Source organism: Harpia harpyja, chromosome 9 (genome assembly GCF_026419915.1).
Source record: "Harpia harpyja isolate bHarHar1 chromosome 9, bHarHar1 primary haplotype, whole genome shotgun sequence".
Lineage (NCBI taxonomy): Eukaryota > Metazoa > Chordata > Aves > Accipitriformes > Accipitridae > Harpia > Harpia harpyja.
The window spans coordinates 18,563,757-18,590,290 of record NC_068948.1 but is presented as its reverse complement, the minus strand read 5'-3'; the positions used below and the strand labels follow the sequence as shown (position 1 = coordinate 18,590,290).

Genomic DNA, 26,534 nt, shown 5'->3' with positions numbered 1-26,534 from the left:
ATGCTGTGGGACACTAACTGAAACTTCATTGCTTGTTTTTAATCTACTGGTCAACTAGTAAGCTAGTTACACACTTAAAAGTTATAGCCAATTCTTATCAAAGCCCATTACAAATCATCTACTGAAATGTCTGAGAAGACAACTAAACATTTAATGCACTCATAACAGATGGCTGGAGAGGGGAACAACAAAAACAACCCCCCAAAACAAAAAACACTTTCCATTGTATTTTTTTAGTGATAGCCTAGTTTTCCTAAAGCTTTTTTTTCGGGGGGGAGGGGGGGGGGGGGTGTCACTGCTACTATTACTATAAAGTACTAACCAGTAGGATATGCTGTTAGAACAGACCTGGAGTCAGAAGAACCTTTTATTCGATTTCCAGTGCTAATTTCCTAATTTTGCATTGAATATGACCAAATCAATCAGTTTTCCTAAGGCTTATTTCTCCAGTCCTCTATCTTCCTCCAAGGTTGTTTCAAGAACCATTGTTTAAAAAAACATGAAGAAACTCTCACATTAATAATATCAATCAAATATTCATTTTGTCCCTAAACTAGCATATAAACAAAAACAGTCTGTTGTAAAATAATTACATCTGCAGATGTAAGTAGAAGTGATAACATCTGGTTAAATTTGAATCCAGCCAAAAGGAGTACAATGCCAGTGACTTCAGCACAGCTACAACACCCCACATCAGACCTACCTTTAATTATCAAGAAATCATCAAGTGATGAAAGAAAGTAGGTTCAGTGCCTAGCTATGCAACTATCAAACAGCTCAGGAATCTGCCCAAGGACAAATGTAGACATGCCAAAAAAAAAAAAAAAAAAAGGCAGATAACTACAAAACAAATAGTAACTAACATTCCAGAAAACAAAAGTAATTCTGAAAGAGGTTAATGTAACTACAGGCATTTTAGACATCTAGCCTCACTCAAGCAGTGTGAAAAGACCCAGAGAAAGGTCCAATGCTTTGGAAATCTCTCCCTTCCCCCTCCCAAATAAAAGTAGGCATTCCCATATTTCAAAGAACCAGGCACAAACCCAGGTACAAGCCAGTCCTTATGAAATACAATGACAGATTTTAGTAGTAGGCAACAATGATTTTGTCTACCTGCATCTTTCTTTTGGTACTTCATGGCCAATTACGGTAAAAGCTGCTCAACAGGATGCATACATAAGAAAATTCCTGTCACAGAGCCGATGCAAATTTAATTACTTTAACTTAAATCTTCCATCTTGTCTAGAGGTCCTTCAAAAATGCAACTGTAAACAAGCACTACATTGCAATCAGGTGCCAAGGGCTTATTTGATCTCTTACAAAATATGTCACAAATCACTGGCAGAAAGTGGGTCGAGAGGGAGAACAAAGGAAAAAACTGTCAATGGACTAGGTAGCTCATGTGAGCGTGCCTATTAGTGCACTGGATCTTTCTGCTCCTGTCTAATGCTGTCCATATAAAACCTTCTTAGTCTGACAGTATTCTGTTATCCTGCATTTGATGTAATTTTTCTGTAGTAAGCGAAAAAAAAAACAACTGTGAAAAGAACTGAGAGTAACCAGAAAAAACATTGAAGATACCAAAATTATTCTGCTAAAATACCAGTTTTGTGCTAGTCTTCATTTGTTCTATGTTACATAACTTCTAAGAAGCTCTATATTTTTAAGAAAACAATCACATAAAAGCTGGAAGTAAATTAACTTTACTTCGCAATAGAATTATAGATGGCCCCAAACAAATAACAGGTAACGTTCTCTTAAGAAAGAAAATTACAATATTGTACAACTGGCTGGAAGCAAAGCCTGTGTATGTGGTGCACACATTTTACCCTTCACCAAAACTTCAGGTACTTTTTGGGACTAGAGGCAAAATACCAGACAGCTCTCTGCAGTCTTCTGGTGGTCCTAAAATTCTAGTAGATCACTGCTTATTATGAATCTCTGCACTACCATGTAGCTCAGAATGGACAGAGTTTAAATGACAAAGTATCAGTAATGTTAAGAAATTTGTGAATACACAACTATGAAGACATACCTCTTATGGCAGAAAGACTGGGTAGGTATTTTATTTAGTAGAAGAATCCACTAGATGTGCATAAGTGTACGGACACTTTCCTGTACACACTCAGTTAAACCACTTACCACATAGTTAAAAATATAATTAAAAAATTCATTAAAAATTCAAGACTAAATATGCCAAACATCTGTCAGTTATTTTGAGATCTATGGAGTTATTTTGAGATCTATGGAGTTAAACAACAGATGCATTGTGCAACTTCAGCAAAAAAGACTAACTGGTCTGCATAGCACAGCTTGTCTGTTATAAAGTACACTGGGGAGGGAGGGTGGGCAGTGGAACTAACCCAAAATACATTGTGCTATGGTAGCCATGACAGTTGAAGGCAAGGTAATAGCTGTAGGTTTGTCTTTTATAAGATCACCCAGAATCACTAGGTAAAGTCAGACTAGCTTTAGGGCTCACAAGCCCTTCTTCAGCCTTGTCTAACTTTTATAACCTTACAAGTTGGTCTAATACATATTACCTCTACCTATCAAACTTGTCTTAACACAGCAAGGAAAATATCAGAACTGCTATTCTTATGTTACTTAAATACTGCTGTCAGAAACTTGAACTTCATTTTCTCCGACTCAAACAGCATAACCTCTACATAATTAACTGGAGATTTTCTGTTTACGTGCCTGTCTATTCTGAAAAAAATAACTGAAAAAACCTCAATTGTGCTTATTAATTATGGTTCCTCTATGTACTTAATTAATATTCCAAAGCGTTTTCATGAAACCAAAGTATATCCTTACTACCTGTAATACAATGACATTTTCAAAAACAGTATCTTAAGAGTCAATTTAGAGAAGCCCTACTTAATCAGACAAAACAGGCTAAGGAGTTTCTCCTCCATACAATCAGAATATTACCCAATTACCCAAAACTAGAAAAGAAAAAAAAAAAAAAAAGGTAATTTTCCTCTTAAGCTTACAAAACCAAGCCTTCCTATGTTGATCTAAGCCAAAAGAGCCAATAAAGAACAAGAAGAGCTAGGAAGCTGGCTGCCTAAAAGTCATTTCCACTTAGCCAAAATTTGTTTAATGCCCACCTTCTGATGCAAGAGATTAATCAGAAGCAAAAGTAGCTTGTGCTTCAATAACACACAAATATTTTTTACTCTTAGAAAACAAAACAAAACAAAACAAAAGGTGAATCAAAGGCTGGAGGCAAATGGACAAATCCTATATGTAAACAGGAGGAGTCCCAAAGCTGCTTATTTACCATCTTCCTCTACTAATAATGGCAACTAGACAATCCAAGCATACAACAGAATTCTACAATTTGATATATTTCCCTATGGAAATCTTCAATTGCTGCTTTAGTGGGGCAGTCAGCCTCTCTCTCATCTTGAAGTACACAATCCTAAAACCATGAATTAGCAGTGGGAAAAAAGCAATTAAGAGTTAAGACAACTGCGAAAAAGAATCAGAACTGCTGTGCAGGCTCCTCAAATCTGTATACGTATGAAGTGAAAAATGAGATAAAAGTAGAAACTGTCAAAATTCCTAAATTGAGAAGGGACAGCACATCGGACAAGGTCTTACTTTGCTTCCTATACAGGCCGTTATTTTTCCTATTTAAGCAGAGCTGTATGTCATATTTACCAAACTGGTAAATTTAGTTTAGCTATGCTTAATATTAGATACACATCTCATGTAAACTTTCTTGCTACTGGGCAAAGAAACCAAATTGCTTAAGTTTTCCTACCTAGTTCCCTTTATCAGCAGAATACACCCCTTTAAAAAAAGAACTTGAATAGCTGATACTCTTACTTCTTTTAAAAAGGAAATTTTGCTCTTGGTTCAAAAAACCCCAAACAAACCAGTTTTAAGTCAAAATTATTTTATTCACATATTAGGTAACAGAGTAGTTGCAATCACTTTGCTTAGAACTGACTTTTTTTAAATCCACCAGATGACTTTAACACTGCATTTACCAACAAAAATGCACTAGACTTATCTCATTCCAATAAAATTTAAATAGTGCAACACATTATTCATCTATCCATATTATAAACTGTTGTGTACATTAAGTGGATAATATTATTAACACTAATGTTTCTGTAGGCTATTCATAAAATAAATGCTGGACAAAGTCATTCCATCTATTACACATGGAGCTCAATAACAGCTGTATATGAGAAAATTGCAATAGACATACTGAGTAATAATCAGAACTAAAACGACAACCGTAACAATATATCCATTGTGTAAATGTTCTGATTATAGAAACACAGACTAATCTGTAATTTTTCATCATTGATAAACATTGGTAACCAGCCAGAATTCAGATTATACTTTATCCAGTTATTAAAACACAGCTGCAAAACCTACTTGATTTATTAATGAGATAGATATAATAAATATTTTGTTTACTATGATAAAGAAATATGTGCAGCATGACATCAAATCACTATACCTGCCTAAAAACTACAGTTAGCAAAATGTACTATACCTTTCCACATATGTAGCTACAAATGTGACATACACAGTTTTGCCAGCATAATGTCATAAAGCTATACTGGCTTGTCAGCAGAAGTTCTCTAAGGCTTCTTGTTAACATTTATAGGCACCACGTGATCCCAGTTCAGACCATGCAAGAGCAACTGCTCACGTCAGAAAAGAGATTGAGGTAATTTTCTAGTTTGAGAGCTTTGCTGGTCTTAGTTAAAAATCTTTTCATTACCTCCAATATCTTAACATTTTTACTACTGTACATGTAATAATGCCTAGAAATTATCTGTAGAAGCCCCCAAAAACTATATGGCATGCTACAAACACAACTGATTAACACTAATAAGGTTAGCCAAGAAAAGTCTGGCTCATTTCTACAAATGATCACAATAAAAGCCCTAATATTTGGGATATGAGGCACTAAGTCATCTGATACAAAATTCCTGCAGTCAAAACACCAAGCGTGATTTTCTGTACAGTGCTAATTTATTAAGAGGAAAAGACTCAATATGGCAAACACCAGGGATTACTATATAGATGGCATTTTCCTAAGGAGCCTTTATCTTGCATTTTCTGTCTCTTCACCAAGAGTCACACAAACTTGCCAGCTAGAGATGAAAGAGGTTGAGGTGTGGTCCAGCTTCATGATACTGACCAGATGGGGAAGATGCTGCAATTGGCATAGAGCCCAAGGAGAAAGAGATCTATGGGGAGTTAGGAGAGGCAAACACATTTGACAGCAAGACAAGAGTTCTCTCCCAGACATCATCCATGGGGATCCTTCATTCCCCTTTGCTTATATTGTCACCGCATATGCACAGGACGACTGAATATATTATGCATGGGAATTAATCATGCCACTGGCACTGTCAAGAAGTCACTGAGCTTTTATTATGCATGCAAAGTTCTGCCATTTTGCACACGCAGATGAAATTTGGAATTCTCAAACAAAGAATTCCAAACTAAATTAGAAAGGAGAGAAGATTAGGCCCAGGGTCACAAGAGTAGAGAAGATTCCACATGCAAAGGAGATTTTCTGAAAATAAGGGAAGAGGTCCTAAACATTCTCTCCTCTGACAGAGTAGTTCAGACTGTTTCAACCAGGTACCTCTCTAAAGGACTCAATGACCAAGTCCCAGCAGGTACTTACACATGAGCAGGCTGTGTGTTCTTGCAAACTATTTGTTTGGATTTTTTTTTTTTTTTAATTGTAGCTACGTTAACATTCCCCATTTAAAAAAATCTTCCATTTTTTTCCTCATTGTCAATTAATTACTCTTGGTCACTACTTTTCATAAACCAAGAGTTAGCAGATGCCCAAGTAAAAAAGTTACCTTTAAAAAAAATTGATGCACTTACCAAATAGCCTCACCTAGATTCATCTGAATATAAAAAGTAGCATAGCCATAAGCTTCTTTTTCTAAAATTCAGCTCCAATATCACTTAAGGTGAGGGAAAAGAGAAGAGGAGCAAAAGTTTTCTCCTCCTGATCAGGCTGCTGGGTTTGCAAAAGACTTGTTCCTCCTACTCTGTTTGGCATAGCAGTCACAACCTATTCTCTCCAGCCATGTTAGTATAAGGGTTGGATAGTCTTAGCCCTTCACATGTCCTTACAGTAATAGCTCCTTTTCAGAAAATGACAGTAAATCTTTTAAACAGCACAACACACATGTAAATTCATTTATATTTAGTTTACACAACAGTCACTGATTACATTCCAGTCAAATAAATGCTAGGATATTACACTGGAATCCACTAGATGTCTGGCTTTTTAATTCATGTTTTATTGATTCTCCATCACTCAATTTTGTGTCACTTTTCTGCTTATTTAATCTTCCCCCCAAAATAACACATTGCCTTAATATTTTACCATCTTCCAGCAAGACCCTATTTGCTGAGTTCTTATTTTGTTCCTTCATCGCTCATCACCTGCCTGCACTACTGACTTCATTCTCTAATTTATTTTTCTTAAGAACTGGATTATCTCCAGTTCTTGACATAACTTCCTTAGAATAAAAGTATTTAAAAGAAAAAATAAAACCCCCGCCAATTATGAAACAAACAAAAAGAGATTATAAATAACTCAGCTTGTTAATAAACACTCTTTAAATGATAAACTCATGTAAAACAAGGGCCAGTCAAGTATGAGCCAATGTAATACTGAATTCTATATACACTTAGAAATTGAAAGAGGAAAGTTCTGTAAAGCGATAAGCTTTTACTTTATATCTAGCTACTACCTTTCTAGGATATCGTTAGAAACATTCTACAAGACTCGATGAATCCAAATTCTTGGGACTTAACTGTTCTTTCACTTTTTAATCCATGTACCCGTTTATAACCATACCAAAAGATGTCAGGATTAAATTAATATTGCCACAGATATTGCTATACTTTTAATAGTTTAAAATAAATTTGATTTAATTCATCAGCTTGTCATGCTCAAAATGCTTTCAAGCAGAAGTCAACTTTATAGCACTTGATACCATGGCATAGTACCAACTTCAAGGAAACTGCGGACTTTTGAGTCAAAATTGTCCCAGCTTAAGTACCATTTCAACAAGTTGAAAAGCATTGTCTGCTAAAAGTCCTTTTTCAGGATGGTCTGACAGCTATCTCCTCTTTTCCATGCTTTAAAAAAAAATTTTTCTAAACAATTAGGGAAAACGAACACTAAATTGTTTAGGCTTCAGAAGAAGAATATAACGCCAGAATTTTCAGGATGTAACAAGACACTTCATTGATCTGATTTAAATAAGTTAACATTGACTTTCTAGTTTCATCTTATTCTACTGTAATTCAACCCAATACCAACAGATTTCTACCTTCCTTATAAACACTTAAAGCTTTAGGATACAAATAGTTTAAGGAGTTTCATTTACAAATGGCAGAAACTAGACCAAAATTTATGCTTTTTACACTTTCTTTAAAAGGTTTCCGTGCCTTTTAAAGAAACTTTTTTACTTTCTCTTATGGCTACCATAGCTTCTCTTCACTCATCAAAAAAATGCACATTTTGGCCATAGACTTTAGTGTAGAGAGAAAAAAATTATCAGTTTGGCAATAGGAAATCAACTTCCCATCCCCTGGAGTCTCATTCCTGTAACAAAACTGTTGTTTGTTTTTTGAACACTATTCAGCAAGCACCAAATTAGCCCATTGAAGGGGCCAGATTTTAAATGAATCATTTATTTTTCAATTTTCATAAGTTACACCATATAAAAGGTAGCTTTATACATTTTCATTACTTCAAACTACTGATTTATTCTCAGGCTTTTTTAACTGATAAGGAATAAATGATAGAAGTGACTGATTCAGGCATAAGGCCCATAAAGCTCCCAGTAAAGCACTGGTAAAAGATACAGCACTTATCTTCTAAGAGGATTCTGTAAACAAATCTAACTTACGGGCCTGTTTCATCATACCTCAGAAAGAAATCTTTGAGCTTTCAAATCAAAGACAAAATTTTTATGCAAGGAACTCCCACAAGAAGCATCTTCTGCATTCCGTCACCATCTTGCAAAGTGTGAACAAATGCTGAAGCATGCCCTATTCTTAGATACTGATAAAAAGTATAAGAGAAATCTTTCTTTCATCCTTAAATCCAGTTTCTGACTAACATGAAGACCACCTTCATTTAATTTACAGAATGCCATAGAAATATTACTAATAGCTTAAAGTACATTTAACAGTTTGAGATGTTCCAGCTTTACAGTTTAAATCAACTCTCAAAGGTATTTATGTATTTCACCACTTACAGTTAAACTAAATGACTAACTATAGTGACTGCTAAATTAATTGTTACAAAACCATAAATGCCTTGGAATGCTACAGAGAAAGGGTCTTGAATAGGACACCAGTTATTTCCAGAATATAAGAAATACTGTTACTTGTATTAAGTGTACACAGGTACATCAGAATTTCAAGACATGACTCGAGAGATGTCAGCTTTTTGTGTACCAAAAGGCCACAGACAAGTAGAAAGCAAGGTTAAATGCAGAACTTGAACCTTGAGTGTCTGAAGTGGTCAGAAGGAATCTCTTGATATGTATCATGTGCCCTGTGATACTAAGGGCTCACACAATAAAGAATCTCTGCATTTCTTCACAACCTTGTTAGTAGCATAAACCAGTTCCTTCTTTCTACCCCAAGTATATTTTATCAGTAGCTAGAAGTGTCAAATACTTCTATGGTAAACAGAAATATCCTGGCCTTTTTTATTTTTCTACACACCAATACTAAAGAAGGTGACAATATAATCTGCCACAGGCAACTCTATCACCATCCACAGTAGACAGGTCATTTTCCTTTTTATCAAAGAGGAGAGTAGGTCATCACATTTTAGTACATGTTGACACCACTGCTAGTAAAAAGAGATAAGAATTCAGTGCCCTTAAGGTGCCTTAACCTCTATTTTACCTAATACAGATATTTCACAGCTATTGCATTAAAGCCAGAAGAAAGACAGATTTGTACCCTGAAAGAACGCACTACAAAGGTCTCAACCTTTGTGACAAGCTGATACTTGTACTGCGGAGAGTATAGGTGACAACAAAGCACCTCCCTTAAGGTATCTACCTCTCTTATTTTGGATAATAGGATTTATTTTTCTCCTATAACACCACATAGGATCATGGATGTTTAACCTCTCAAGAACATGCATGCAGTTTTTGAATGCTTTTGGAAGTTGAAAAAAGAAAGAAAAAAAAAAAAGCACATGTACACCTCCTGCCATCCTGAAAACAAATTCAGAAGCTTCTTTGCTTGATTAAAACATTTTGCTTTCAGTCAGGATACTCTTTATTCAGAAGACAAACCAAAATAATGACACTTAACTGCTGTTGTCTTTATTCACTGTGTTTTCACTTTCAAACATTTTATTCTAATGTTTAAAGAAAGTAGGAAAACACTTTTATGGCAATGTTCCTTATCTCTTTTAAGACAATGGGAAAAGACACCACCTCCTAATTGTTAATACATAACCACCTGTACATGAGAATTTACTTTTTATTGCATTTTATGTTAATAAACTGGTTTCTCCACATCCTTTTAAAACAGTGATAAATTAAAAAGATCTGCAGGGCAAGAGCAAGAACATCAACACAAACTGCTTGGTTATTACACAGACTGGACAGCATTCACAAAAGGACTTTTTCTGTTTGGAAAAATATAAAGATATAAACTCACTTGCAATAAACTGCATAATAATGCTCAGTTTCTTCTGCACATAAGTGTAAAATGTTACTTCAAAATGGGCAAAAGAGCAGCCTCTGGTTAGAGGAAGAACAAGTATTCCATACTTTAAGTGAAATAATAGATTTGTGCTTGAAGGTTCAAAACTTTTTTTCCCCAGGAACACAACTACAAACGGTATTAACAACTCCCACTAGAAATTAAACCTTGATTTGTACAGTAAGAGAAAGAGCAATGTCTTTCTGAAATGGAAGATAACATTCCTTTATTTTGAAAATAGTGTGGTCAATTTTTCTATTCATTTTGGTAACATTTTTTAAACCACAGAGGCCAAGAAAGTAGTTCTGAGTTCAGAGACCATATCAACAAACACAATGGCTCATTATTTAAGTGCTCATTATTTATTTGTATGCTTACATGCACTTAAATGATTGCATATTTGCATATATACACTTTCAAAATTCAGTCCTCCTTCACCAAAACATATTGCGTCGGTATACATTACTCAAGAAGACGGAAACATAAATCAAACAACTTCATGACCAGAATAAAGTGTTTAGAAGAACATGATTTTAACATCTAACAACAGACCACTTGATTTGCCAAAAAATTTTGCACATTTATGGCGTGCATATGTACATATATGTATGCAAACACACATCTGAATGCATGCATTTTATACTCCATTTCAGACTAGGCACGTATTAATGCATCAGCAAAGACTGAAATCAGAGTTAGCCTGTTATTAAACAGCAACAGCATTTAATATTAAGAGCAAGACTACCAAAGACTGAGAGATCTCCATGACAAAATCTAATTTTTTAGATCAGTGCATCTGAACTGAGGTTTCTTGCAAATGCCATTGTAAGCAGAAAAAAAAATAAAACCTGGTTCAGAAAATACACAGAGGGGAAAAAATATTACAAAAATAACACTCTTTGTTTCTAAGCAATCTAACCACTAACCACTTTCTAAGATTTTATCATTTTTACTAAATTAGCATGAAGATGTTTTGAAACATGAAGGAAAAAAAAAATTGTATGGCCAATTAGCAAGATAATGCTATTTTTATGCTTTGGGTAGAAGTCATTATGAACAAGCTGTAGTGAATCTCCATTTTTTTTAAGCTGATATTTGTATTTTGTGATGTCATTTTGAGATACCATTTCAATTGCAAAGGAACTGAGATATTTTGAGAGAAGAAAACAAACATGTTTGAAATTCAATAAAATAAATTGCAGTTACAGATGGCTTTTGCCCAAGTGAATAGCGACTATTACACAAAAGCAGGATATGACTCTTCCAAGCATGAAGCAATTCAAAGTATTTGTTTATATATGATAGCTTGCATAAGTGATTTACCTACGCACCAAGCTTACATTCCTAATTAACCTAGAGGTACAATTCCCATTTGTTAAATTAAGTATGAGGCTCAGCCCCAAATGTCTTCAGCATTCATTATCAGAAGATACAAGTAAGTACGCCCGTTAAATATTTTCAGTATCAAGCATTTACTACTTAGTGAATTTCAGCCTTGCTGACTCTTCATATTGAATTTTGATGCTCTTTTATGCACTGTATTCTGTACTCGAGAGAAAAATTACCATTTTACATTGCCTTAGGTTTCTTACTTTATGATAAATTCCATCTTCTCTTCAACTCTTTCAAGAGAAAAAAAGTACCCGAAATAGACAACATTTCAGTCATTTTAAGTTTGCACAACTGCTTTACAAATCACACAGCCTGACCTCCTTCTATAATATTACAGTACAGCAAGATCCAAAATAACATTCCGGTTTGACAGCTAACCTCAGGCACCACTGGTCTAGTATCTCACTGCTTATACTGCTGGCTGAAAAACTGATAGGATACGCAAGACAAGCTGAGAGTTTAACTGGCAGAGCTGTTCAAATCTAAACTGTGTTATGTGAAACTTAGACCACAGGAGACAACAGTTCACTTTTTACCATGGCAGCAGATTCAACCTCTTGGCCCTGTGAAAGTCATATGAATACATTTAGCACACAAAAAATATCTCCCTATATTATGATCAAAGACATATTCAACACACATTTTTAATGCACATTTGATCCTTCTGTTGACAGTCTTGGAAGTTAAGTAATATGGACTGCTGCACATAGGTTTCAAACCTTGATGGAGCCCAATGGCAGGCTACTTTTGACAGTCAAATAATGACAAGCACGTTGCAGGCCAATGCCCGTCATTCATGAACATCTTGGCCTGCTCCAACCGTTGCGCGGCAACTAAGTGGACGGTCAAAGGTTAAGTTCGAAGAAGACAGCAATGAAGGGCAACTGTCATGCACCACTGAATACTGTGAGGCAGCAAGGAGTGGTTGTCTTCTGAAGAACATGCAAAATGTTCTCATTCTGTCCAGGCAGACACATATTTGAAGGTCCTAAATGAGACCACTGCCAATTCATGAAGAGCCAAACTGACAGCATGCCATTCAAACTGTCTCTCTCAAATTTGACTTCCCCCCCCCCCCCCCCAAATCACAAATGCATGCAAAGTATAATGTTAAACAGAACTCCCAGCAGTTGTTTTAAGCAATCCAAATCTGGCAAGGTAGGAAGGGTGAGAGGAAAAACATCTAAACTTTTTCCCTTCGCTTTCTTTTAATATTTAAGAGAAGTTCAATTATTTCACAAGAAATTCTTCGGTTTTCTTGTAATGGCATGCATTTATTTCCAAAATTACATCTGTTGTACCCCTTTTTCTAAATACTGGGGTTTCTTCCACTATTAAAAAGCAAAGCCTAACACTTTGTAATTAGGGCTAATACAAGCACCTGCAATTTTAATTCTGCATTTGTACATTAATATTACAATAGGAACATACATTAAAGCATGCAAATAAATACTTTGCATCAGTCTCTAAATATCTTAAGCATTTCTGTTATAAATGGTACAATAACAGTATTTTCTATTTGTTTAAAAGCACTGTTTTGTGTGGACTTACAGCTTGAACAGCATGATTAACAAAGAAATTGCATTACTTTGCATAAAACATATACATCTTACTTTTAACCCATTGCCAGTAAAGATGTATATTTTTTACTTACACATTTAAATTATGTGATCATATTCACGTTTGCCTCTATTAACATATAAAAGACTTCAGGAAAAATAGAAATACTTTTTTTTATTAGATAAACAGTGATGCCGCTCATCGTTCATATGAATGAATGCTTGACACTAAATTTAATCAGGCTGACAAAGGATCATATGGGTTAGCTCTTTATGCCCTTTTCATGAACAGTCCATCTCTCCTGCACTCACAGGGCCAAATATTGCCCTCTAACAAAACAGATCAACATGCAAAGTGCTTGTTTCTTTTTGCTGGGTCACTGGCATCATCCCGCTTGTGACATAACTGCTTCATACCAATTTGTCATGATACCGACACATTAAAGACCCTATTCACAAACTGAGCTTTGCAAAGTAAAGAGAAAATGAAATGTCATTATTTGTGAGGAATACCTTTGGATCATGAAGCATAAAACCACTTGTCTGTCACGTACACAGAAACACGCACAGAGCACAAACTCTTTAAAGCAGGAACTATATTCGTATGTTTATTGCACAAGTCATACCATCAACACTTTTCAAATCATAGATACTGACCAACCTACTGTCCCAATCACAATGAATGGCTTTCAAGAAGCCAGAAGCATAAAATCATAATTCAACTTAATTGGACTGAATGACAAATTGCAAGGCTTTTCCACATAGGCAAGAGGGTCCTATCTATAGCAGTAATTATAAATTTGGGGAAAGCTCAACAATGTCTTTTACATTCTATGAGGGTGGAAGAAAGAAAAAGGCATGCTTTAATTGTTAGAGGAATTGCTTTGTTACACATCTGTTTTCCCCAGTTGCGTCCTCTTTCTGTCTTATAAAGAGGTCCAAATCAATTCAGAAACACTTCTGTATTTGTTTGAGATTTCCAGATCTTAAATTCTGAGTGTCCTGACTTCACTCTTCATTGTTGGGAGCGCATAATGCTACTGCACACATACTGCACTTCCTGAGTCTTTCATCATGAGCTGCAAAGTGCGCACGCACACGCACACACACTAGCTATTTCAGGTAGTCAACCCCCGTCCAAATGAACCAGACTTACTGCACACACCCCACTTAGTCACAAGGAATGTAAGCAGTGTATCTGATGCCTATCATACACTATCAATTTACTTGTAATAATGAGAAAGGTAAAGTTTCTCTGCACTTTAATTTCCACTTGCAGAACAGATAAAAATACCTCCCTACTACAGAGGTGTTTTGTGAGGATAAACTTATGAAATAATATGAGATGAGAAGATACACTAAGGAGCCACAGGTAAGTACACTGTATATTAAAAATACTTAAGTAACATCAGACATTTTTAAAACAATTCAGGTAAGGCTGACCAATATCTACATGCAGTTTATTATAACAGTTTAGGCTAGAATGCCACTAAGAACTCTGATATATACTGTTACCAAGCACCACAACTTGCAACAGTCAAGTGATTATGGGAAGTTTTCTAAAGTATCAGTTCCTGCAGTCAGGAAACTTCACACAACTCTTATTTGCAACAATACTGGAGAAAAGCTCATGGAATGTAACTTGAAAATATGAGTGCTAACAACGCAAAGAAACCAAGACCACCAACAAAGCTTTTTAAAAAAAAAATAATTTTTTTTCTTTTTTAAACATTGGGAGAAGGCAATACTGGCCAGAGGAAAGTCAAAACAAAATAAGAAAGAACCAAACTGTGTGTTATATCTCCTCCTACATTACCTGTTGGTTACTGTTATCTAAGAAGTGCGCAGTATATCATATAGATAGATATAATACACAATACAAAATAGCTCTATTCCCAAATATACAGAAATCCCCCATGACACTTCCAAGCAAAACTGCTTAAAGAGGAAGGCACCCAGGAACACAAGTTTTTACTAATGCAAGTAAAAGACTTTTGAAGTCTTTTATAGTGAAATATAAGGCTAGAAAATAAAAAAAAATAGCAGTACTCATAATCTGCTTTTATCTCATTTTTGTCTATGTATAAATGCTTTCCATAAACACTTTCCATTAAACCAAGATTGATAGTGTCCATATGACTATATCACAGGACTATTTTTCAGACACCAGCGACAGAAGTTCAAGAAATGAAAGACAGCACATACCAGAAGTCTTCCAAGCTTGACAATGTAGAAACTTAACAGCTTCTGTTTTAAGGAATGGGAGAAGTCTATGCAAACTAACATTTGTCCCCATAGTTTTCCTCTTGAAAAGTTCAACTACCACCATCTTCATGAAGTTCAAAAAGAAACGAAAGCACCAACATGGTACACCTTCTACATTTCGCATGCCAGAGGCAAAAAACAGAGGACTGAGCATCCATAAAAGATAACTGCCTACTGAACTAGTCATCACAGTAAAAACCCAAACCAAACCGAAACAGTTTCTCTTCCCTGTTACCAAAGACATAAGGAGACACACAACTGATTCAACCCATCTTATTCTAAAGGATTGACAAGGGAATGGCCAGAAAGTGGGGAATGGAACTGCCTTTTGATCTTACCTCCTATCAAGTCAGTTCCATTATACTCAGCAAATATGAAATCTGAAATAACAAATTTAGTAAAAATTACCTTTGACTCCTACCTGGATAGAAGACAGAAGTGGATTTTTTGAATTTCATAATAGCTGCAGTACGTAAAAAATTTTTCTTCTAAGTTTCAGGAAAATTCCAGCTTACAAAACCAGTTTCAAACTGATGAGATCTTTGGTATAATTTCCAGTGTTTTTATATTGCGTACTAAAGTATGCCACTTACGTGGTCTCAGAATACATAATTGAAATACTCTAAATCTCTCTCACTGGAACACCTTTCCACAATTTTTCTGCGTACGTGTCTTGCAAAAGTGTTACATTTGACAAATTCTCATTTTCTTGAAAAAAGTTAATTAGAAATTTCTGTCTGAACTCCGACTCTAAATAAGCTTTCCAACCCAGAAAGATGGTCATTTCACTGTTGTTTACATGCACTGTTCATGATGAAGGCCCCAAATAACTTTCTCCTACATATTTTCTTTGGATTAAATTATTTGTTGTTTTCATTCTGTGATTAGGTACATACATATGCACCACAGTGCACTGTTCAATATTTTACCATCTGCAGTAGTTTGCCATCACATGATTTAGATACCAGACAATGAAGTATTTCCTTTGAGCACAAGAGTATCATTACCTGCTGCAATAACATCATTTATGTTCAAAGTAAATGTAGAAGAAAATCAGAAGAGAATACAGCCAAATACAAATTGTTTCCAGATCTACAAGCTGTTGTTTAATTAATTTGCATAAACCTATCCTTTCGTACGCAATCTTCAGTCAGTCCTTTCCAAATACAGATGTACATTTCAAGAGATCTACTGCTTTGAGACAAGAGTCAGATTTTTAAAAGCTTCTTGCCCAACTCAAGTGCACATTCAGTATCAATAGGATTGGGCTTCTAAAGTCCTTTAAATGCTTGTGAAAATCCTACGTATTTCCATTCAGAGTTTTTTTAAAAAAAGAAAAATCTATTATATAGGTATTTGAACATGAATTTTATCAGTTAAACTGTTAGAAATATACATAAGGTGTATGATTCAACAGAGCAGTAAGAGCAATGTTTTCCAATCCCAAAGTTGCTTAAACTTACCCTTCACTTGTTGGAGATTAAAAGCTTATCTGATCTTTACCTCTGTTTTTTCAGGTAAAAGCATGTACAATGTAACATTCATGATCTTTCACTGGCAAGATCCAGTGTGTGAAATTTTTGCTCTCAAAACAGAGGACACAGCATGCATCAGAAGTGGGAGGTTTTGCTTTAAGTAAAATCTTTTGCCATTATAGAGTAGAGTCTCTCCGGTGAATTACAGGCAGAAGTTTCAGTAATTTTAGTATCTGTACAGAAATAGGTAAGTCAGACCCTGAATTTAATATTATGGGATGTTTGATTGATTTCAATACAATTTTAAACCTTAGAACAGGATCAGCAACATATTTTAATCAAGTACCTTTTCAAGTATTCACTGCATGAAGTACCAGTCGCCTGGGGGTTATGAAATAATACTAAAAACTTTATAATCATTCATTGATTCAGTTTTGAGCATAGTATATCATTTGAATCCAATGGGAACATAAAGAGCTATTTGTGAGGTCAACCACAGTACAGACAGAGGCTGACATGATATCGATGGCAAGGTGGAAAGAAATTGCCAAATACAGCAGATCAATACCTCGTTTCACTGTTACAGCCTTCTGGAGACATAAAATATATATCTTTACAGCTACGAAAATAATAATAATGAAAGTGGGAGATAAATGCTTCCCTCAAGGTAAACTATTTGATTAGCTGAGGGCAAAGGTGACAACAGCAGTTACACTAAACTAACTTTACAGTCTTAAATAAAAATGGTGGGATGAGCAGCAGATGAAAGGGCAAAATGAAACTGAACAAGTTCTAAGAGATAAAGATGTAATTCTTTTAGAAAGTGGTGTAGCGTGTGTACAAAGGAAAACAACTTTTAAGCTAAACAAGGTAGAGCAGAGTTTCCTCCCACAGTAAGACTCCAGTAACTAAAAAAAAAAGTGTTCTGAAATTACAGCAGTATCATTTTCTATCCATAAAGCTTCAAAGATATGTTTAATCTGTCCCATACTTTATATGCCAATAAATATTCATAATCATGTTTTGCATTTCAGTAGTGAACCTAACAGAATACAGTAACACGCTACAGTGCTTTTTAGTCTCAACTGAAGGGAAGAAGATCACCTGATATTTTGGACGGTCTTGGTCATTAAAGGTTAATTAAATAATTTAAGAAATGGATGAATTATTAAAATCTTGAGAGCCCAATCCTGCTTCAGCTGAAGGCTGCATAAGTTTGATCACCAATTGCACTAGGAACAGAAACAAGTTTTAAGCATTGACTATTTGGCCTGTCTAGTTATCACTAACCTGGGTCAGGTGAAACTGAATCCTACCTGCTGTAAAAGGGAAAAGTATAATAATTATTCATTAAATGTTTTCCAAATCTATAAATGAAAGTGAAAGTAGGCCCAGTACTACACCTCCAGCAGGGACATTTCACTATAGCTTCATTTAAAAAATGCCAATTTCCATCTGAAACTTCTAAGCTTATAAGCTAAGTTCAGAATCAGAAGACAACAGGATGTGGGTGACCTACCTCTGAGACTGCCTGGCTTTCTGAAATTGAATCACTTGCTAACAACTTCCAAAAGACTTCTCTTCAGAAGGATGTTCATTCAAAACCGAAAATTCAATCCACATGAAGTTTTATTTTCTACAGAAAACAGGAAGGATTTCCACAACATAGTTTCTCTTGCGTTTTTTGGGTAAATTTAATTTTCCTGAATCCCACAAATTATAGAAAATATTTGAAAAAGAATGTAAACAACTATCATCATGTTTTTAGACACTGCACAGGTAACACTGGATTTGTAAATGATTGTTTTCTTTCCTCAGTGTTGCTGTTTGAGAACATCCTCATGTTTAATAACAGTCTAGTTGCAAGTTTACTAAGACAACAGAAAACTTTAAAGTTCATCTTACATTTGGCAGTGTAGGTTTCAGCTGAATAAGAACTCCCCCAAATCACCACATTATCACACAAGATGCTTTGCTGTACACACTTGTAGTCTGCTGTCTTGAAAATTATAGTAAAGAGGCTGTTCAATAGGGAAATTGGAATTAAGCAACATATGCTCTGCTCATATTCTTTATTAGAAGGGGCAGGAAAAAAAATCTAGTGTTCTGAAGCAGACAAGGAATCAAAATCCCTGTAAAGGTATTGGTGCTCCAATACCTTTTAGGAAATGTGAAGTCTCTCTAAATGAATCAAGTTGAATCAGTTAAATTATGACAAAAAAAGACAGCAGAGGGGTAATTAGGTAAACAAACATGCTGTTCATTTTGCCAGAGCAAAAATCTAATTGACACTACAACAACAAAAATTTCCTAAAATGCATGGAACACTACCAGATTCTTTAAAATAAGCAACCAGTTTCACATCTTGTCCCACTTCTAGGACATTTCTTGCCCCCCATAAGCTGGCAAGATACCAATGACTGCCATGTGATAGAAGCCCATATTAATAAGTCTAATGAAAGGTCAGGGTTAATGGAACCATTTCATGCAGCCATGTCCTACGAGGTATTGTGTACCCGTAACAGCTATTAAACTTGTGGCATGCAAGAGCCAAAATTTTAGTTGGCTAGAGGCTATACAAGTAGCAGACACAAGCTTATAATCTTAACATAGAAGACTATGAAAAAATAGATGAGGCAGAGGGGAAAAAGAAAAGAAAGAAAAAGAAAAAGGAGAAGCCTTCCCAAGTGTGCATATTCAGATATGGAATACGCACAGGTCCCATACCATTGTCTGATGTAGTAGATCACCAGGATCAAAGTAAACTGAAGACCTTTAGACCCCTGGCATTTGACATCACATTACTCTTATACACAACAGCCTTACAGGCCACAATCAACAAAACATAAATTAGTGTTTTCAGTATCCATGCTCCTCACTTCCCTAGCTCCAAGATCTTAGAAGATTCTAACACGTGAAACATAAATCTGTTCTTATTTACAGCAAAAACAAGAGACTGAATGTAAAACATGTTTAATAAATCTGCAGAGCCTAAAGTAGCAATATAATTCAGAGCAGCAAGATAGACATGCACTTCTTAATTAAGTGGGTGATGTTCTAGTTAAAACAAAAAGACAACCCTGGGCCATATCTAAGATTAAGCACGCGCTCTTGCAAAGGAAGCTCCTGCTATTACCAATACAAAGGCTTTAAATCACAAAAAATAAACCATCTAATAGTTTGTATTCAATAGTAAGTAGAAAGTCAGGACACAGACTGATTTGGATTAACACATTTTCAGTTATAACAAGTAATTTTACAGAGGATTAGTATCTTGATGGTCTGATCAATACTAGGCACTGCTGCTATTACAGATGAAGAGAAAATTACCCCTCCAGTAATAAAGTGTGTATGTCTTGGTTCTCCTTCATTTGCTGAGTCCATTACTGTAATGGTTCCAGCATTAGCAGCTGAGGCAATTTAAGCAGCAGGAATGTGATGAATTTAAAAGCAAGGAACATTTGCCACTCATTCTTTCTTGTATTTTATTCTGCATATGCAAGGCTTCTACCTGACCATTTCCAATATACAAATCATGTGTTATGTGACTATCAACACTATTTCTTAATTATTGTCTCATTAATAATGGGAAGGGCCAATAATGTGATTACCACAATAATTGCTACTGGCATATTGGCTGCTGATTCTGCTAAAACCTGCACACCATTTACCTAAGCAGAAATATGACATGACAAGAAGCTTATTTAACTGCATCTAAGCCATTTCATTAACTTTAATTTTCCTAAATACAACTTCTAAAATAATCTATTTAATCTGTCAATTAGAAAATTTTGTATGTTTTTGTATCTTAAGAGGCAGAAGAATAACAGGAAACAAGAAAATAATGTAATATTTGAACAAAGTATGATAAGACAATGTTAAAGTTTATATACTTCATTGCAGGGTATAGGTGACATTTTTCAGCATTAATCCTCAAATCATTCCCCTGCTCTTAACTGCTCTGAGAATACTTGCCTATTTTTCCCTGAGTATTAATATGTTGAAGCAACCTATATTATCTTGTAAACATGTATTATTTTCCAGCCTGCAAAAATGAGGATGATGCAGGAAATAAGACTTTCATTGAAATCTCAGCCAAAACACTGTATATTCCCTTTTCCTCCTTGTAAATAAAATACATGCAAAGCTTTGTGTTATTTAAAGCTTTATATTTCCTTGCCACTTTGTCTAACATGTGCAATTTCATATTTGTGAGACATGAATATCTTTGTAAAAGCCCTTGTGAATATTCAGACATGTGTATATTGATGCATTTATTATTTGTATAGCAATAACTTCATTGGATTGGGGTCCCAGCTGTGCTGGGAGCTGTACAAACGTAACAGTAATGTCTGTGGAATATATTCACTGTAGTCAGTTCTGGCTTCACAGTAATGTGAATTAGCATAAACAGCTACATAAGGTAATTGTGAACTGGGCTTAGTGGTCTATTCCAAAGACCCGTCAATGCAATCCTTTGAAAGTAAGAGAAAATAATACTCCAGACTAGCTGAGCATCTTATCTTTCACACAGTAGTGACGCAGGGTCTTAATATGCAGAGTGGCAAGAGGAAGCATATAAAGATGGTTACTAGAACTTAACATCTGTCACACTGAAACTTACTCAAAAAAACCCAACAACTTTGACTAAGTAAGTTTTGAGAACAGTCTTACATTAAAGATTAACTTTTTTAACTAACCTGTGAATATTAATCAAGATAATAAACATTCTAAAAGCAAAACAGCTTTCTTCCCAAGTTTTAAAGGAGAAAATAGTCTAAGTAGACTACTGAATAAGAGGTTTATGTTTGGTTTTACCTCATGTGGTACCTTTTCTTCACCCAGCAAAAAAAAGTTTACTGCAAGCTGACCAAAACTCTGACCAACAGTGTAAAGAAAAAAGAATTAAAATAACTATAAACTGTACTAATTAAAACTGAATTCTAAGTTTAAACAAACAAATGAAATGCACTCCCAATGGACTGTTTCATTAAAATGCCTTTCCAGCTAATGAGCAACATCTACTCTAACAGCTCTGGTTTTATGCACAGAAGTAATATTTGCTATAGGGAAGACCAGAGAAGCTGATGGCATACAACATCTCTAAAGATGTCTTTAGAAACTTCAGAATAATCATGGTTTGCTGTCCATTTAAGACTCAGAGAAATATTCCAGAGGACACTCGCATCCCCAACATGGTGTTTAAGACAGCTGAGTAATTAACTTCTGGCTATTGTCTCCCAGTTTTTTTCAGACCCTCTTCCTAAGAATGAATTTGTGTCCTCCTCCTCTTGGGCTTAGAACACCAAATACTAGTATAAACAATCTCATTTCTGCTACACACTCAATCTTACTCAATCCAATTGAGTGATCTGCAAAGTGGAAGTTGCTATATGACAGCATTGCACTCTAAAGAATTTCTACCACATGTACTTGGAACAGAAATGTTCTTCTATAACAGCATAAATCAAAGCTTGCTATACACATGAAAATTTGAGAGAGAGAACAGCTTATCACATATAAGAAACACACTGCATAATTACAAAGCAAGAGCCATTCACCGGGTTTCTGATAGATAGCATTTAAGTGTATATAATTATAGCAAAACAAGAACTTTTATTCAGGACTTAATTCTCCAGAACAGAGGCACTGCCAGGAGATACATAATCCAACCAGCTTCTCTGTCCAACCACTTCCCTCTCATTAGTAGGCCTCATAAATCTTACTCTCCAGAAGAGGTCAGGTTAGCCTCACTAATATTTGGTTTGCTATGAATAATTTTGATCAGGACCTAAATGGAAGTCTTGGCAGAACTACTACAATAAATACACACTTCCTTTGCCTTCAGTATTTCTTAGGTGAGCAACATAAACAAACAACAGTTAAACCTAGGGACTGAAGGGTGAATTGACATAGTGCCAGGAGCCCAAAGATTACATTTCTAATTAAGTTGTATAAAACAATACCAGTATGAGGATGCTCCCGTGAAAAGAAAGCATACATTTCTTCTTGTATAACCCCTCCTTCTCCCATTGCTGCCTTCTCCTTTGGCATACTTTATTCTAAGACATTCTACAGGCTCCTTTTGTTTCACTTTCAATATACTCAAAGTTTGTCTCGAGCAGTACCCAACTTACAACAACCCCCTAAGGCATCCTATAAGTATTCACACCTCTAAATTCTCCATAAGGATCTCTTCTTAATTTTCAACCTTCTCTGTGCACCTACAACATCTAGATGTGTCTAAGGCAGTACTCTTTCACTCTAGCTTCCTTGAGTTTTTCTTAAACATTGCTCTTCTGATGCCTCTTCAGGTGCCGCCTTCTCCTACAGCCTTTGCCAGTGTAGTTTACAGTTCCATCCTCTTACTCCCTCACACATATCCTTGAATTATTATCTCATCAATGGCAATTATTCTCCTAATGCAAATGATTCCCAAATATGTTTCAGATATATTGCAAAGACAAAAGCCCTTGGATGGATAGCATAAATGTGCAGGCTAAAAAAGGTATGGGTTGGGGTTTTTTCTGCAACGTAATTACATCGGATTGGATGGAGCAGCTTACATCAGCACGTGTTTTCACGTATATGGAAAGAGCAGAACACAAAACACTCTGAAGTTCCCGTCCTTCAGCGATGAGGGACAGCAGAAAGACTAATTACAAAATGACTAGGTTGTCCTTAAAGAGTTGTTAAGGATCTTACTACTGTGAACAGGCTTTAAAGTTATTTTTCTACTAAAATATTTAGTTGCAAACTTAGGTCAGACCTTTTCGCTGCCCCTGTAGTGAAATAATCTTTAATGTTAAATTGTAAAATAATAGCAATATCAAAACCAGTATGTTCTGTACGCAGAGACAGGTGAACCAGACTACCATCTTAGGAAGCTTTTCCTAAATTTATAATGGAATTAGCCTTCCTTTCATTAACCAGCATTATGCTTTCAAACAAGTAACTTCCTGCTTCTCTGTACTACTATTTTGTAAACAAAATCAGCAGAGGTACAACAACCATCAAGAGTTGCAGCCAACTATTGTACAACGTGGTAGAAACAAGCCCTTCAAAGGCACCCAAAACAGCAAAACATTCAGCAATGCTGTTTGCTTACACAGTATAATTACGTCTTCTCTTCAATGTAAGCATGTAACAGCATCACAGCTAAAAACATTAACGAGAAAAAACATTATAAAGCTAGGGTGCTATAAGAGACTTAAAAATGTCTACTTAGGTTAAGCTTGGTGCAGAGCAGTGTAGCTTAAGAGCACTTTTAAATTTGAAAATAAAAGTGCAGTTACATAACACATGGCCTCACTAGGAATGTTTTGACAAAAACAAACATATATTTCCTTGTACAATTTTTCCCAGGTAACACCACAGAACTCCTTTTTAAATCGAAATACCTTGCCCAGATGGTAAAAATCTTTATTACTAGCTACCGTTAAAGCTGGACGAGGATCCCCTCTTTAAAGGGAGAGGGGAATCCGAGACTTCCGAGTTCATTAGAGCACCACTGCCAAGCCAGCCCGGCCCCAAGCAGGCGGACAGCCCTCAGCCGCGCCGGAACTCCCACCAGCCCTCCCGCACCGACCTGGCAGCCCCTCCTCCGGGCCCCATCCCCCGAGGCACCGACGACTACTTCACACGCACAGGGCACGCTTAACCAAAGCGACTTGAAAGGAAGGCCGCGAGGGAAGGGCCGTGAGCCTGGGCCATGCCCTGCCAGGGCTCCGGCCCGGGCAGGCGCTGCCGTCGGCCTCTCCAAGCCGCTGCGGAGAGGCGGGGAGGAGGCGGCCGTTGCCAGCGCGCGCAGCAGCAGCGGCGGCGGCTCTTCAGGCGGCGCAGGACGGCAGCAGCAGCCGCCGCTAGCACCCCCCGCTCCTCCCCCACCCCGGCTGTGTAACCCCGGCAGGTAGCTCGGTGCTTGGGCTACTTCCCTTTCACAATAAACTTCACGGCGGCCTCGGAGCCCGCTCGCACGGGGCTCCCGCTCCAGCGCTGGAGCTGCCGGGGCGCGGGCGGGCTCACCTCTGCCCCTTGCAGCCCTACAAGCCGCGCAGCAGCCGCAGGGAAGAGGGCTCGCCACGGGCACGCTCCTCAGGGCTGAAGCGGAGCAGGAAGCAAAGAGAAGGTACCTTCAATTCTTTCTCCCGCTCCCCCGCTCTCCTCTTCATGCTGCCGCCTCGGCCGGCCGGCCGGCCGGCCAGCCAGCCAGCCAGCCGCCCGAAACGAGAGCCGTCCTCACCCAGCTACGCTGAGCAGCTCCCGCCGCCACCAGCCCGACACGCAGCTTTGAGGGCGACTACAACTCCCGGCACGCCCCGCGGCACGGGCGCGGGAAGCTGGTGGCGAAAATTGAGTTGTAGTCCCTCGCGTGAGGCGGAGGCGGCGTTCGGCCCTCCCCGAACTACCAGTCCCAGCGGGCAGCGGGGTCCTGCAGTCCCCGGAAGTGGAAGCGTTTGGGTAGCAACAGGAGTAGTTGCTAACAGAACGCTGAAAGAAGACATAGGGCTGGCAGGGAGCTGTGAGTACGGGGGGAGCTTTTTCTCCTCTGGGGCACGGCGGGGGGAGGACAGCGATACTGGAGCTACTCAGGGGGATGTGGTGCCATGTCTCGACGCGGGGGTGTCCCCAGCCCGGGGAGCCGGAGTCGCTGAGGAGCGGGGGGTCGGCGCTCTCCCGTGCCGAGGCGGGGCCCGGCCTGGGGCTGCGCTCCCGAAGCGCTTGTTTCAGATCTGTGAGGCTCTCTCGCTCGCGGCTCAGCGCCCGTGGGAAGAGGCAGGGAGCCTCGCCCTTTTTTTTAAAAGTAGCCCTATAGCCCTCCTCAGTTGTGGCCTCTGTTACGTATTGTAGAAAGGCTGTTGGACTCCAGCAGGAGCTGTGTTCCTGTGCCCGAGGGCGGGAAAAAACGGGGAGTGTAGGCGTTCCTTCAGGAGGCAAACGCTACCTTTCCTCCCTGCCCCCGCCAGTCGTGTAAGTTATTGTCGGAACTGACGGAGCTGAAGAAAAATTTGGAAAGCACTTGTAAAACATCTTGAAGGCAAGACACGGTTGTTTTGATTTTTCTGTGTTGCAGTAGGATTTACAGGTCTGGGAGATGTTTTTTCCCTCAGACTGCAGCAGGATGTCGTGATCTCCTTTCCTAATATCTTCCATATCTTCTCTCTTTTTTCCTTTCCACTTCCTAAAACTCACAACCCTGCAACAGATGATGTTTGAAAGACGATATGTGTATATATTCCTACCAAGTAATAAATGAGATTATTTTAGATACCAGGCCCAATAGGGTGCAAACATTTATCTTTAAGGAATCAATACAGGAAGAATGTAGGCTGGAAATACTTTGTGATAGGCTGAGATAGGTGGGTGGTCTGTCTCTCCCTTTTTTTTTTTTTTTTTCTTCTTCCCTCTGCCAGAGAAGTGGGGTAGGATTTTGTAAGAAAACCATCATCTTGACCATGGCCAAGACTAATGAAATTCTAAATCTTTGTTGAAATGATTAAGTGTTGTAATTGTCATGATTTCAATAGAAACCCCACAAGCTGAGAACTAGCCCCCACTGGCTGAGAACTTTTGGAAATTTAAGTAATCCCTCCTCAGTTTTGCCACATTTGAATGATGCAGCGAGAACAGTATGCTTCTGTGAGTTACATAAGAATTTGAACCTAAAGCATGAGATCTGATACTTTAAGTATTCACGCTTATCTGGTCTTGGGTAACACTGCAAACTTATATGTGGTTTTTTGTAGTAATTCGTCAGATACAGGTGGTGATAGCACCAGTTTTGTAATAGTGCAGTATATAAGAAAGTTATGGTTTCTTTAACTTCAGTAATTATATCTAAAATTCTTGCTTATACCAACCTTGAAATTCTTATAGGTTAATCCCAGAGATATGGAAAATTTTCCTCTCTTTGTATGTGAAGGGTTTTTCTTTTTTATTTTTTAGGAACAAGAAGTGCTGAAGTGACTGTAGGGTGACCTTTTTTGGAAATAAGAATTGTTAAGTTGTTGAGGTTCAGCATGGCATGTGGATCTGTCCAGATGCAAATACAAATTTATATCTCTTTTGCTTTATTATGCTTTATTTTAGGAAA

The 26,534-nt window shown here is 37.3% G+C and overlaps 2 protein-coding genes across 21 annotated transcripts in view; one reads left to right on the top strand and one right to left on the bottom strand.

Annotated features, from left to right (window-relative positions):
• FTO (FTO alpha-ketoglutarate dependent dioxygenase) overlaps positions 1-24,637 on the bottom strand; it is a 261,683-nt gene extending 237,046 nt beyond the window's left edge. For all 4 annotated transcript variants that reach the window (XR_008236694.1, XM_052797305.1, XM_052797307.1 and 1 more), the window contains exon 1: positions 24,574-24,637. Coding sequence is in view for 3 of the 4 variants with exons in the window: in XM_052797305.1 (XP_052653265.1) it covers positions 24,574-24,612 (39 nt within the window). In the remaining variant the exon portion in view is untranslated. The remainder of the gene's footprint in view (positions 1-24,573) is intronic.
• The window catches only part of RPGRIP1L (RPGRIP1 like), an 84,748-nt gene continuing 81,623 nt past the window's right edge, over positions 23,410-26,534 (top strand). For 14 of the 17 annotated variants that reach the window (XR_008236689.1, XR_008236690.1, XR_008236691.1 and 11 more), the window contains exon 1: positions 24,834-24,962. The gene's annotated coding sequence lies outside the window, so the exon portion shown is untranslated. Of the gene's footprint in view, positions 24,570-24,833; positions 24,963-26,534 lie in introns of those variants that run through there. The other 3 variants (XM_052797296.1, XM_052797292.1, XM_052797295.1) reach the window with 2 other exon arrangements.